The following is a 15,311-nucleotide window of genomic DNA, read 5'->3' as shown; positions in this document are numbered from 1 at the left end:
ATGGACCTGCAGTTTTGTTTTATAATACAGGCTGCTCGCTTTGGTTTTTGGGCACAGCAGCACAGTTTGCAAGTCCATTGACCAAACAGACTTCTCATTATTTGCAGAATGCTTGTCACAGGATTTCTCTTGCCTCACTTCATCTTTCTTGGTGACATGTGCACCATATTTGGCCTCACTAATGGGAGATGGTTGTGCCCCGATGAAGGAACTTCTTGTCCTTATAGGTCTCTGTGCTTCTACAGTAGTGTGAATCAACAGTGGGCAGGTCCCTCAAGCAATCTTGAAGGAAATCCTTTACATCAGTTTCAAGCTTTGCATGCTTGCCGCTCTTAGGACCAAATTTAGAGAGTGGCGTTGCTGCTTGTTCATCACGGTCGATGGTGTCTTTGTTCGGCCAGTGTATAATGGTTCTTTTTGTGTAGAGCAAAGAAGTGCCTTGCATACTTTGAGACTCGTTCCATCTTGAAGCTTCAATTGGTAGGACAAGGATGAATTGCGTCGGGATCCTTCAGCAACTTTCTTTTGCTTTATGTTAACCTTTGTGACCAGAGTGATGACATATAAACGCCATTCTTCCCAGGTGTTCATTGGCCAAATCTTCTGAAATATCCACTGCCACTGTCCTTCTGTAATGACTTGGCAGTCTCTGGTTGAGACTCGTTGATATAACTTTGAGTTGCTGGGAGGACCCGTAACTTTTGATCCTATTTCTTTGCCACTTTTACTTTTGTATGACTTTCCTTTGACATTTCCTTTCCGTTTATTCTTGGAGTCCTTTTGCTTCCATGTTCCCAGACTAAGGCGTTTATTTATTTTTCTTCTGACCATATTGTTTAAATAAACATCTTCATCCTGCTGTTGTGGAGTTGTTGCCACCATGGATAGGCTGTCTTCATTTTCAGTATCAGAGGACTTATCACAGGATGGTCTATAGTCTGGATCACTGATGACATCATCATAATCAGAAATGTCATGTTCATGGTGTGCATGTGTCTGCTTGGCATTTTCAACATCAACCGGAGTGTTTAAGGGGTTGTCTGCTCCATCTGAAACAGAGTATTGGCCTGGTACATGCTGCTTCATCTATTCAACAAGTCTCATTGTCATTTTCGGTGGATCAGGACTGACTGGTTTTAGAACAATCAAGTGTGTCACATACCAAAAAAGGAAAAACATTTCATGCATCTGAGATTTATTGTCACAATTGTGTGATCATTCTGATAAAAAAAAAAAAAAAAAAACACTGCACAACAGGAATACTAGTCAAATGATGTTATGATTACTAATATTTTGCAGAATATTTTATTACATCTTGATTATCAGAATATTTTAAAGTGAGATATTCATTAAATAAAATGAAGATGATCCTTTGTAATTTATAAATTAAACACATAATTTCTAGGTGTTAGATTATAATACGGTTAAATGTGTGCTATTTAGATCGATCATTCATTCATTCATTCATTCATTCATTCAGCTTCCATTCCGCTTATCCTCACTAGGGTCACTAAATTGCCCTTAAGTGTGAATGTGAGTGTGCATGGTTGTTTGTTTCTATGTGCCCTGCAATTGGCTGGCGACCGGTTCAGGATGTACCCCGCCTCCCACCCAAAGATAGCTGGAAGAGGCTCCAGCAGCCCTCGACCCTAGTGAGAATAAGCGATTAAGGAACTGGATGGATGGATGGATGTTGTATTCTTTGTTACAGCCACGTTGCTCCGCACATGACAACAGGTCTGTCTTTTACTTTAGTGAACAGAAAATCTGCCTCCCACCTGTCTTGGAAGTTAACTGTTTTCCATCTTTCGTTTGGCCTTTTTGGGTAGGGGAGGTGTAGATTTGCTTGAGGAGACTGGTAGCATAGTTGCTAACGACTGCAACAGAAAGGGAAGGGGCGCGCGCCGGTCTAAACTGTTGGGCCAACACACTAGCAAAGTATTCTGGGATTTGTAATATCAGCGGCGTATGTGCTATATACTGGCAGGCCAGCACTAATACACATTTAATATGGTCTTACGGGCCAAATATAATTACATCGTGGGCCAAATTTGGCCCGCGGGCCTGAGTTTGACATATATGGTGTAGGATGTAGTTTGACAGATTGATGCTGGAACATGTTATTTCAATTAAATATCAAGAGATCAAGAAAAAATATCAATACTCAAAATACCCAAAATACAAATGCACACATTTATAACATCAATGGGACCGCGTTAAATGCAAGTAGTAGTATACAGTATGTAGCGAATTGCATGAATAATAAATACTATATATGGAGATGTGAATGACAAACTGTACATAACTAAACCAATATACAGGTAGATGTATACAGATGTAAATGTTAACAGCAGCAAGACAAGTCAGCAGAATTGTAAAACCCCAATTCCAATGAAGTTGAGACGTTGTTTTAAACATAAATAAAAACAGAATACAATGATTTGCAAATCATCCATCCATCCATCCATTTTCTGAGCCGCTTATCCTTACTAGGGTCGTGGGAGTGCTGGAGCCTATCCCAGCTATCATCGGGCAGGAGGCGGGGTACACCCTGAACTGGTTACCAGCCAATCGCAGGGCACACATAAACAAACAACCATTCGCACTTACATTCACACCTACGGGCAATTTAGAGTCTTCAATAAACCTACCATACATGTTTTTGGGATGTGGGAGGAAACCGGAGTGCCCGGAGAAAACCCACGCAGGCACGGGGAGAACATGCAAACTCCACACAGGCGGAGCTGGGCATTGAACCCTGGTCCTCAGAGCTGTAAGGCAGACGCTCTAACCAGTCGTCCACCGTGCCGCTCAATTTGAAAATCTTATTCAACCTATATTAAATTGAAAACACTACAAAGACGATTTAATGTTTAAACTGATAAACTTGATTGTTTTTCGGAAATAATCATTAACTTAGAATTGTATGGCTGCAACACGTTCTAAAAAGCTGGGACAGTTGGCAAAAAGACTGAGAAAGTTGAGGAATGCTCATCAAACACCTGTTTGGAACATCCCACAGGTGAACAGGCTAATTGGGAACAGGTGGGTGCCATGCTTGGGTATAAAAGGAGCTTCCCTGAATTGCCCATTCATTCACAAGCAAAGATCGAACGACGTTCACCTCTTTGTGAACAAGTGCATGAGAAAATAGTCGAAGGGTTTAAGGACAATGTTCCTCAACGTACAATTGCAAGGAATTTAGCGATTTCATCATCTACGGTTCCTAATATCATCAAAAGGTTCAGAGAATCTGGAGAAATCACTGCATGTAAGCGGCAAGGCCGAAAACCAACATTGAATGTCAGTGACCTTCGATCCCTCAGGCGGCACTGCATCAAAAACCGGCATCAATGTGTCAAGGATATCACCACATGGGCTCAGGAACACTTCAGAAAACCAATGTCAGTAGATACAGTTCGGTGCAACATCCGTAAGTGCAACTTGAAACTCTACTATGCAAAGCAAAAGCCATTTATCAACAACACTCAGAAACGCCGCTGGCTTCTCTGGGCCCAAGCTCATCTAAGATGGACTGATGCAAAGTGGAAAAGTGTTCTGTGGTCCGACAAGTCCACATTTCAAATTGTTTTTGGAAATTGTGGACGTCAAAGAGGAAAAGAACCATCCGGACTGTTATGGACGCAAAGTTTAAAAGCCAGCATCTGTGATGGTATGGGGCTGTGTTAGTGCCAATGGCATTGGTAACTTACACATCTGTGAGGGCACCATTAATGCTGAAAGGTACATACAGGTTTTGGAGAAACATGCTGCAATCCAAGCAACGTCTTTTTCATGGATGCCCCTGCTTATTTCAGCAAGACAATGCCAAACCACATTCTGCACGTGTTACAACAGCGTGGCTTTGTAGTAAAAGAGTGCAGGTACTAGACTGGCCTGCCTGCAATCCAGACCTGTCTCCCATTAAAAATGTGTGGCGCATTATGAAGCGTAAAATACGACAACAGAGACCCCGGACTGTTGAACAGCTGAAGCTGTACATCAAGCAAGAATGGGAAAGAATTCCACCAAATGTTTATTGACTGTTGTTAAAAGAAAAGGTCATGTAACACAGTGATAAACATGTTGCAGCCATAAGATTCTAAGTTAATGATTATTTGCTAAAAACAATAAAGTTTATCAGTATGAACATTAAATATCTTTTCTTTGTAGTGTATTCAATTAAATATAGGTTGAACATGATTAGCAAACCATTGTATTCTGGTTTTATTTATTTTTAACACAACGTCCCAACTTCATTGGAATTGGGGTTGTATGTATGCAATACTATGTATAAAATGTACAATGTATACTGCGAATCCTGGTTTTATAATTGTCTCGAAAAGGATTGATAATGACAACAGCAATACTATCAGCAGCTGATTGACAACTACACAAACATATAAACAGAATACTATAAAATAATATACTGTACATACTATATCTGCATATGTTAATGACAACTGAAGCAGCAAGCGACAAGAATCGGCAGCATTTTATGTGACAAGTATACATGGTTTAACAATTAACACTACACATACAGTACATTACAATCAATATTTACAGAATTTCCTATGGGAAAATAGTTTCCAAAAATAATCAAATTGGAGTTTGAGCAGCATCTCAGATTATGTCCCAATGGACTGTGTTCGACCTCAACAGTTCCAATGTATTTTACAGCTAACTATCCTATTTTGGGAAATTCTAAGCAACTTAAGCAATGACAGTATTGAAGGAAAAGGTGGTTGAAGGCAGTAGTAGCTTTTACCCAGCATTTTAGCTGTCAAGAATGGTATTACGTCAGTCATTTGATTTTACAAAGCTACAACCCAATTTACTGTTTCCTACCTGAGGCACAAACATCTCAATCTAGAAATGGTCACGGTCTGTAACTAAACAAATAAGCCAGACCTGCCTATTTTCAGAGTGATATACAAATGCTCTGCCGCTGAGGTCTGGAAGTAGCTGTGGCAAATCTCTACCCTAACCCTAACTTCATGTAGGTAATGTTAAATAAATGAAAGAGTGTACTGGTACATAATTTAAAGATGTTTCACTGTACTTAAAATAAATTAATCACCTTGAACTAAACATTTCTCCCAGTATGACATCAAAAAGGCCAATATTACTTGTTTTAGTTGTTGTAGAGAAGTGCTGGGGTCAACATCCTGTGAATAAATCAGCCATCAGTGAAGAATGACACTAGGGGAACCACTGGAAGAGATGGGCTGTGGTACCTGCTTCACAGTTCAAAATATACATTTATGTGATGGCATTATTATAAAATGTAAGTGATTGTATGAACCAAAATGATGGTGATGTGGAGTCCCAGGGTTTACTTGCAATGTAATGGATAGGAGAACATAGGCACAGACATTGTGTGCATGTCAATGAAATATTAATTTGAACTACTCAGAAGTCTGAAGGGCACAAACAGCACCTTAGCAAAGCAAGAAAGGGCTCCCACAGAGTAACAGAGAAAATAAAACAGGGTGGGGGGGATATGCAAAGCTATGTAGCATACAGTAACAAGATGAGAGAAGCCAGAAAGCTATTTTAGCTTTTTAGCTGTTTAAATGAAACTCGGCAGCCAATCGGTGAAGGGGTTCCCAGAATAGCAGACAAAGCAGGAAGTTCAAAGGTGCCTGTTGAGATCCGTGCGAGGACGCCGAAGATGTGGCCTTTAAAAGTGAGTATTGACATTTCTCGTCAGTTTAGTATATGCCTTGAGACTCATAACAACTGTTAATAACAAAAGCTGTGGATCATTGAGTTTGCAGACTGTAATTGAACCAGTGATTTTGCAAGCAGACGCAACTTTCAGTGGCCATTCGGTATGCTCTGCACGGAAAAATATGCCCTTATGGGCCGCGGTTCATTGGTATGCAATTTATTTTGCATAGACACTGGTGTGTGTGTGCGTTTTTGCAAGCCTGGTATGTGTATATCTACTCACATTTGCGACTGTTACAGCTTCAAAGTGCAGTTGCAGTAAAATGTAAAACCACTAGCACGAACAGAGTACTCAAAGGACAAAAATTTGGAGAAGAATAAATCTGCAATGTGGATTAATATTGGTGTGAGCATTGAATACAACAACGATTTTACTGTCTGCAATTTTTGCTTGAAACATATCCCCTACTTTTTAAGGAAACAAAAGGAATATGATCAAACTTCTTCTGTGCTCATTTCCTGATAAAACACTTGCTGGACACAGACAGTCCGTAAAGCGGCGTAAAAAAGTAGAGGCGCAAGGCACAAATGACTGCAGGGATAACCTTTTGACGTCACCTTTATTGTAAACTGTTGCAAACTGTTCAAAATAGTCTACAGGTTTACACATAATCTCCAGGCAAGGGACCACATTTCACAACAAATGTATAACAATTCAGAGGGTTTGCATGATACTTTCCTTTATGCAAATAAGACTTTTTTTCAACCATTGATAATGACATTGTCCTAAGATATAGTTGTCAAGGTTGCGAAAGACTATCACTGTGGGGGGTTTCACAACTTCAGGCATCAAGAACATCAAGCAGAATTAACCGTGTAGCACCGAACTTCATCATTGCGCACAATAGCTTTATAAATTGGTGCATAACAAGTTTCAACCAAACCATCCCGTAGTTCCTGAGAAACAGCGTTACTTGTGAAATTGAGTACAGGCGATATCACACAAAAGCGTTCCCCAAAAAGGCCAGATTTTCAGAGACAAAAACTAAACTTTTCCAGAACCCATCATCTAATTTTCAAAATGCTTCGTGGGTTGTACTCAGGTTGAAGTGGCCATTCCATCAGACCGAGCATTCTGACAGATTGTCATTTTTGCCATGTTGCTAATGCAAGTGAGCCAAGATTTTCTTATCCTGCTCCCTATACTGCTGGGCCAATGGCATTTACTCCCTTGACCTCCTGCACATCCAGCGTGTTTATAACTTTAATCAAGTGTCACTTATCAGAAGCTAACAACGCTGCCAATGTTTGAGAACATCTGTATGAGTGTGGTTATTATGTAAGTTAGACCAATTTTTATACAGAATGGCGTGCTCAAAAACATTTTTTTAGAAATTGGCATGTGAAGGAATTACCGTGGTAACTTGACTTACGAGTGCCCCAACTTGGGAATTTGTCAAAGTTACGAGCTATGAGTTTGATTGAAGTGGGGGGGGGGGGGGGTGACTAGAACAATTAAGGTACTGCAATGCCGTCGCATGTGGGCAAAGAGAGCCACAGTCGACAATGCACTTTCAGCTGTTTATTGAACGGGACAGTCAAACATACAAATATAAAATGAGAACACTCGCAAGGAGTTGCCACAACTCACAACCAGACGCTCACATTGAACTAACCCACCACCTGACTCCAGCTCCTTATAGCTCCTCATTAGGCCACACCCCTTTAAGGCACACATCCAACATACTGATACTACAGTAATGCAGTAATTTCAGCTCATAAAACCAGTTTATGTCTTTATTTTTTTTTGTTTTATTCTGTTTTCATAAGATACTGTGTGATTTTTCTTTATTAAAATGTAAAATAATGGTGGTGATTTTTTTAAGTGCTGGAAAGGATTCATGGCATTTCAATTAAGTTAACTGGAGAAAATGTACTTGACACATGAGTAAATTGAGTTACAAGCTTAGCCATTGAACAAGTCCTAGGTACCAATAAAAGTGTTTCACACTAGAAGAGTGGGCAGGCACTCCACAGACCAAAATATTTGTATACAGTCATTTCTTCATGATATGTCCACTTTAAATTCAGCAAACTGTTTTACTGCACTTGATGCTAATGTTGTCACTCGAACCCTAAGCATTATGTTCTTCTTGTGCTTCACCAAAAGCTACAGCCCAGCCCTGCACTGACGACGAGGACTCACACAGCAGACGACTTAATGCTAAACCCAAAGATCTGGATCAAAAGCTTTCTTCTTCCTCTCACACAGTACTGAAGCAGGCTTTGGAAGAGCTTAATGTGGTTACGTCAAAGAAGATACGCAAATCCGGACAAAAGTCACTTTCACTACCACAGAAAGTGCAGTGGATCAGTACACTGAATTTCCTTGCAGCACTGTCCCACTGAAGTGAATACAGTTTTAACAACAAATTCCTCTTTATGAATGCGCACATTTTGTTCAGTAAAACCTAGTAAGATGAAATAACTGGCAGTAATAGAAAATACATTTATAAATTAAAAATGGAAAAACACAAGCAATCTTTAATGTAAATATATTCTTAACATTATGCAAATTTCTTCAAAGGTAGACATTGAATATTTGTTTTATTGTCAGGCAAGCCTGCTCATCTGGCAGCAACTGCATTTCCGTGTCTGAAGGAATGAAACAAAGTGAGCAATGTACTCACACTACACACTCACAGTGGCATTATAAAGTAATCATAAATGCAATAAATAGTAATTTCACAGTGCACATTTCGACATGGTGAACATGTTTACGACCCTTCTCAAAACTGCAACGCTGCATGAGGACAAGCATGCATGAGAGACACTCAGAGTAAGCAACTTTCCTTATCCTTGTTTTTCATGTGATGATTTTGTATAACTATCTTGATGTGCAAGTGCATTCATCTCCATTGTTGAGACTCAGAGGGTGAGAAAGTTAGGTCCTCCTTGGCCCATCTGATGGTTGGAGCTTTGCAACTTGGCAGGGAAGTTCAGAGCAGTGAATACAGAACTGTATGCCCCTTAAATTGCCCAAAACTGAGAGCAGAAAATTATTAACCCTGTCCGCATCTTTTGCATTTCCATCCGAATACAGAATACAATGATTTGCAAATCATCCATCCATCCATCCATTTTCTGAGCCGCTTCTCCTCACTAGGGTCGCGGGCGTGCTGGAGCCTATCCCAGCTGTCATCGGGCAGGGGGCGGGGTACACCCTGAACTGGTTACCAGCCAATCGCAGGGCACATACAAACAAACAACCATTCGCACTCACAGTCATGCCTACGGGCAATTTAGAGTCTCAAATTAATGCATGTTTTGGGGATGTGGGAGGAAACCGGAGTGCCCGGAGAAAACCCACGCAGGCACGGGGAGAACATGCAAACTCCACACAGGCGGGGCTGGGGATTGAACCCGGGTCCTCAGAACTATTACCATAATGCCTAGTATGAACAAAATTAGGGGCGGCTGGCTTGACTGCTACTTTACGAGTGGAGGCTGGCTTGACCGCAGTCGAAAACTGCACCCACGAAGAGACACGCTTACGAAGCACAGTTTAAACTGCAAGCTATCAGTTATGCGGAGGAACATGGGAATCGAGCAGCCCTGAGAGGATTTAAAATCAACCAATCCATGTTTCGCAAGTGAAGGAAGCAGGAAAACGAGCTTCGCCAAGTCAAGACGAAGCTGAGTTTCCGTGGGAAAAAAAAGAAAAACAAAACGCGGAAACAAGGCGAAGTGGCCCGAGTTGGAAGACCAACTCGAGCAATGGATTAATGAACTCCACCCGCTGGACATCGGTGTAAACAGGGCGTTCAAAGTGAAGTTGCGAGCGGCGTGGGAGCCATGGATGACAGATGGCGAACACAGCTTTACTAAGACTAGGAGGCAGCGCCGGGCGAGTTACGCCACAATTTGTGAATGGATTGTGGATGCTTGGGCTAACGTGTCTGCTTGCACTGTTGTTCGAGCTTTCGTAAAAGCCGGCATCATTTCTGAGGAGCCGCACGGCAACGAGACTGACTCGAACCTGGCCGTGTTTGATTGGGAACTTGCCCAGCTGTTCATTTCGGATACAGAAGATGAGGACTTTGAGTGATTTGTGGATGAGGATTGAACAAAAAATAACGTGAGTACATTTTTAAATACTTCAATAAAGTACAAACGAACTCAGTTTTGCTCCCGCTGCCTTTTTAAAAACATTGTTTTAGCGTGCATGCATGCTACCGTATGTTTTAAGCGAGCGTATGTTTTACCATGCCTGCCCCGAATAATACGGTGCGTCTTATGTATGTGTTAAATACAGAAATAGACCCCGTAACTGAGACTGCACCTTTTAATACGGTGCGCCTTATGGTCGTGAAAATATGCTATTTTGGTGGGCTACCACAAATGAATGTTGGCCACCACTAATAGATATTGGCCTTTGCTGCGTGAAGATTGCATTGCTGTGCTGCGTCTATGTATGGTATGCTGATTACATAAGACTACATAATATATGGTCATGGTGTAAACCCCCCAAAGGGTGCAAAGAAATCATGTGCTGGTGTGACCATGTGACAAAATTTGTTGTACCAGTGCTACCGATGGAAAAGTTAGTGTAAAGCCCTGTGTTTGAATTTACATTTTATATTAATTTCTTTGTATTTAAGTAAGTGATTTTATTTTTTATTGATTTTTTTTTTATTTATTGTAGTTTTTCGGTAATGTTTGTTTAAAGTCAACATTTTTTGTGTGTGAAGATTGTATATGTATTTGTCTATGTTGTTGGAATTCTGATGAATAAATCTTTAGTTTTTCATTGTGAAGCCTATGTATTTTCATTTGCCTGCCGTAGGACATGCAGTTACTCAGTCATATTGTACTTAAATGTTTTGGGGACAACATGTTATAACTCTTGTAGAGGATCTCATTCGGTAAGTGTGTAGCCTACCTAGTGTACCTAATGGTGTGTTATAAATTCCGGGGCGAAAAACGATGCCATTGTGACATTATCGCAACAGTGACCATGCGGACAATGGCTTTTTAATTACACAAATAAAGAAAAGAAAGTAAAATTCAACTGAAACAAATGGTGACTGTAAAATGATTTGCAGAGCTCAGTTTCCATGCCCTCCCTCAGTGTGCACCTCTTTGCCTACAGATTTGATCATGGAAGAGCCTTAGAGGCTGAGATAGAATGAGCTACACCTGAGTGGCAAACAAACCAAATAATCTATTTGCAGCACCCATACGATCTTAAACGGACCTGAGGCTCAACTTGTGTAACATTTTGTCAGACAGTTTCTGTCTTGAGTGTCCCAGCATTCTATTAGACAGTTGCTATATGTCGCCAATGACTCTTCGTCTGCCAGTCCTTGTCCACACTTTCATCATCACTCAAACCTATTGTCTCTTGCAAAACCTTTTGTTTATCCTCCTGTGGACAAGTAGTGTGCTCTCTTGTTAGAGACACAAGAAAAGCTGTCTGCGCCAACAACAAACAATGAATAAACAAAGCTAGAGCTCTGTACCAAGTCGCCGCTCCAGCCATTGGAGACTTTCTTTACCAACTGTTCATTTGCAAGCATTACACTCAACGACCACAAAAACATTTAGTAAAAATTGTGGAGGATGTGGTTTACAATGATGTAGATCAGGGATAGGCAACTTAAATGATGGCAGGGGCAACAATTTTTTGTCAGTGCTACCAGGGGGCCATATGGGACTGCAATTTCCTTGGTAGTTTTCTCTTATCGCAACTTTTTGCCATTGCATCATTATTGGGGCTGTCAATTGATTTTTTTATTCAATCAGATTAATTTGAATTTTGATTCATCACAATTAATCACAGGTGCCTTCTGTACCACAAACTGATACTCAATTTTGCTTTGAGATAGTATTTTATACTTGTTCTGCTTTGATGATGAAGTTCAACACTGCACTATATGAAAATGAGCTTTGTTTTATGGAAAGTTGCATGGCGGTGACATTTGAAGCAACATTTTCCGCCAACCACACCAGTCGGAGTCTCCTCACTCATCTTTGCACTGGCGTAAGCATTGACCTCCACTGACCTTACAGCAACCTGCGCCGCTTTTCAGATATCCATTCACGGTTAAGGTAAAAGGGCGTGGCGTGTGCGGTCAAAATCAGTTCTGTGATTAATCTGACTTAATACAAGAGTAATGCAATCATTGATTTTGACAGCCCAATTACTCTCTCATCCTGCAGATTTTCATCATGGCATCCCCACACTTCTTCTCTGATGGAAAGGATCTGGTGGTCTCGTAAGCGATGTCTGGCTATCTAGTTGTCAATGGTGTTATTACAATCTAAAACTGCTCTGTTGCAGTAGCGGAAACGTATTTATAAATTTTCCAAAATGAGTCTAGGGGCCACTTCGAGTGGGCACGGGCCACGTTTCACGACCACGTTTAAAATTTAAAAAAATAAAAAACATTTTTCATTGTCCATGTTGGTTGTAAGACCAGGGAAGAATGACAAGAACATTCGAGCAGGCACTTGCAAGACATTGCAGACAGTAGACATTGGTATGTGCAAACTTCCCTGAATATATGTGTTTATTTGCACAGCACATCTAAACAAAAGAGTGAGCGGGGAGGCCACTTCAGCCCTACAAAGGTCACATTTCCTAGCGCAGGAAAACTGCTTCCTGGCCAGCCAGAACAGTTCACCAAGGAATAAAGCTGAATTATGACGCAACTCGATTAAAGTTTCTCGCTGTGAAAAATGTCAACCTGCCAAGAAGTTACTTCCAAATTCTCAAACGTATATCTTCCAGTATTATTTATTATTTGTTTCCTTTATTTATCAAGATGCATCACATTAAAATTCCAATTTGCTCAGTACCCGGAAGCTGCAAAAAGCACCACTTTGACAAATGCTGAATACAGAACATAGCCCTTAACCATTCCCCACTTAGAGGAACAAAAGCCCCTTTCGACTGCACAAAAGAAAACTCCAAACTAAATAAATTACAGTAAGCAAAGTGCTACCATTAATCAACTGAGCTCGCAGTTCAAAATGAGTTCTTGGGTGTAATTTGTCAATAGCCTTTACATTTAATATTTGCTTTCACACTCTTGAAGGCACACCTCAAGTTTCCAAGAAATAAAACTATTAGTGGAGCAGTCAGTCAGAGCACCTGCAGAGAGGTAAGGAACATTATCAACCCCCCCAAGTGTATGAAGTGCTATTTCATCAACAGGAGAGCACACCGGAATATTAAGGAAGGGTTCTCAGAGTTGCAATCAAGTGCAACATCCATATTTGAATAACTTTCAGTATGAGGCAGATAATAGGGTATATTTTAGTCAAAGGCAACTGACAGAGGCTGCTGGAGCTTGTTGTTATTAGGGTGTTTGTCATTTTGTTTGTTAATTTCATGGTTGGCTGGATTAAGAGATTAAAACATCAATTCAAAAATTTATATAATTTTAAAATAGTATGTAAATAAAGAATGAATTATAAGTTTATTTGAAAAATGGAACAGCAAACAGGAGAAATGAGCACTGAAATGATGTATATGCTATTTGATTTATATACCTTCGGGGGTCACACTGACGTTTGTACTGCACTGGAGAAAAAAAACGGGTGGTAACGTCAAATTCAATTTTAAATTGGGCAATTCAACTAAATGCTTTAATTTATTTTTTTTTTGTGAAACAAGAGTTTACAGAACTGCGTCCCTTGTATTGTCAAGAAATAAGCAAAAGAAGAAACACAAATAAAACTCAGCAAATTGTAACATTGTTGCCATAAATGTCCATGACTTTTATTTTAAACCTTTTTTGTTTGGTCCCCCCTCCCCCCAAATTTAAATTACTGCTTTAGGCCAGTAGCCTCAAACGTACTGTTTGTGTACCATTTTTAACTCATTAATTATTTTTTTTTTTTTTTCATAAAGCATGACTTGTCATGACTAACATAACATCCCTCACTTGCACTGACAGCTGAGTTGCATATAGGTTTCTCATATACTTACAGTGAGAAAGTTCTGTTGGGTAAAAAAGAAGGGTGGAGTGTCTCCAACAGGTCCACATCATCACACACAACTTTGACACGGACGTGCTGCCTGCTTAGCTCTTTGGACCTCTCGGCAGAACACTGACAGCTGTCCACGATCAGGTCCGGACAGTTTCTGTTGGCCACGCTGGAGCCCCAAAGCCCGACTGTGGCGCACAGTAAAGTCAGAATCTTCATGATGGACTACGCTTGTTCTCACGCTCATCTGTTAAGTGATGTCCTCCCAGCTTGTAGTCCAAGTCCAAACCATTTCACATGGGCTCAGTTTCAAGTCCAGCCTGTGAAGCCGCGGTCCAGATCTCACGCCGTCATGTCCGCAAGCAGTAAATTACTTCTGCTACTTTTTTTTTTTCAAAGCCAAAAGCCAGCGTGACCAATGGGGGACTTGACACACACTTTCTTAACATTCTTCCAATCTACAACTCCTAATGTTCTTCTTTGCTGCGCCATGCGCGTAATACGAACTTCCCACGACGAGCTCCAAAAGTGGAGACAAACTTTGCAGCGCGCTAACCCTCACCGTTTAATGACACATATTTGAAGTCAGCAAAAAAAAAAAAAAGTTTAGTCAGAAGTGCTACCAGCAAGCAGCGTCCACAAAGTCCCTCCCAGCCAGCCGACCCGTCTTCGAACGTTTTCCTCATCGGGAGGTCACATGACACCTCGTCGTCGTCAATACATAACAAAGTCAATGCACTGTTTAGATTCATTTTAACACTCAGGCCCAAACACTCAACACATTCCGAAACAAGAATAGTGAACAGAAACCCATTCCCACCTGTCATCTCTTTCTGCCTCTGGGTACACATTTAGAAGAAGAAGAAAAAATGCAGTAATATGTAGAGCACTGTTTGTCTGTCTGTCAGATACATAAGGAGCTAACGCATCTGTGTGAAAACTTAACCTCAGGTTAAATAAAAGACTGATATTGGATTAATTGATAAAGTGATGCAAAATAGTTCTATGATAAATAAAACAACTAAAAGTATATGGGTGTTTATTTGATTTCCATTTCTGTCATCGCCACCACACTGCACTCTGTGATGGCAATGACATTTCAAATTGTTTAGCTAAGAGTGCTATGCTGGTAGAGTTAGCTTAAATGTTTCTTTTAGGTAGCTCGTCCTGTACAACATTTTTATATGATTATCAAGTCTTTACAGGAAAATCTTTCAACATATTAAGACTACAAGTCATTTGGTAATGACATGCAATAAAAATATTATGTGACTTAAGGGTACAAATGAGGGGAAAAAACTTACTCTTCTAGTTATCAAAATGTCTGACTTCTCTCTGCCCTAGCATGTGCTGGAGTGACAAGACAAAATGACAGGGAATTAAAGAATCAGATTTTGAAGAAAGTTGATTGATCTGAAAATGGTCAATGTGGCGGTAATGACAGCAACTTTAAGGGACAGACATGTTTTAGTAAAAATAAAAGACAATTTGTAATGTTTTGTATATACGATGAGAAATCATTCATTCTATTATATTGTCAGGCTTTTATGGTAAAAGTTACACCATTTTAGCATTTCTTTAGTAGAAAGCTAGAGTTTCATATATCCAAACTCTGTGCTAGGGACAGGGTGAAAACTGTAAAA

General features: G+C 40.3%; 1 protein-coding gene across 1 annotated transcript in view; it reads right to left on the bottom strand.

Moving 5' to 3' along the window:
* Positions 1-14,251, bottom strand: part of LOC133409755 (adhesion G protein-coupled receptor A3) — a 225,467-nt gene extending 211,216 nt beyond the window's left edge. The window contains exon 1 of the mRNA XM_061690192.1: positions 13,670-14,251. Within this exon, the coding sequence (XP_061546176.1) occupies positions 13,670-13,887 (218 nt within the window). The 5' untranslated portion in view covers positions 13,888-14,251. The remainder of the gene's footprint in view (positions 1-13,669) is intronic.
* Between the last annotated feature and the right edge of the window lie 1,060 nt (positions 14,252-15,311).

The sequence above is a fragment of the Phycodurus eques genome, chromosome 11 (assembly GCF_024500275.1).
Source record: "Phycodurus eques isolate BA_2022a chromosome 11, UOR_Pequ_1.1, whole genome shotgun sequence".
NCBI classification, from domain to species: domain Eukaryota; kingdom Metazoa; phylum Chordata; class Actinopteri; order Syngnathiformes; family Syngnathidae; genus Phycodurus; species Phycodurus eques.
This window is presented reverse-complemented; position numbering and strand designations above follow the sequence as displayed.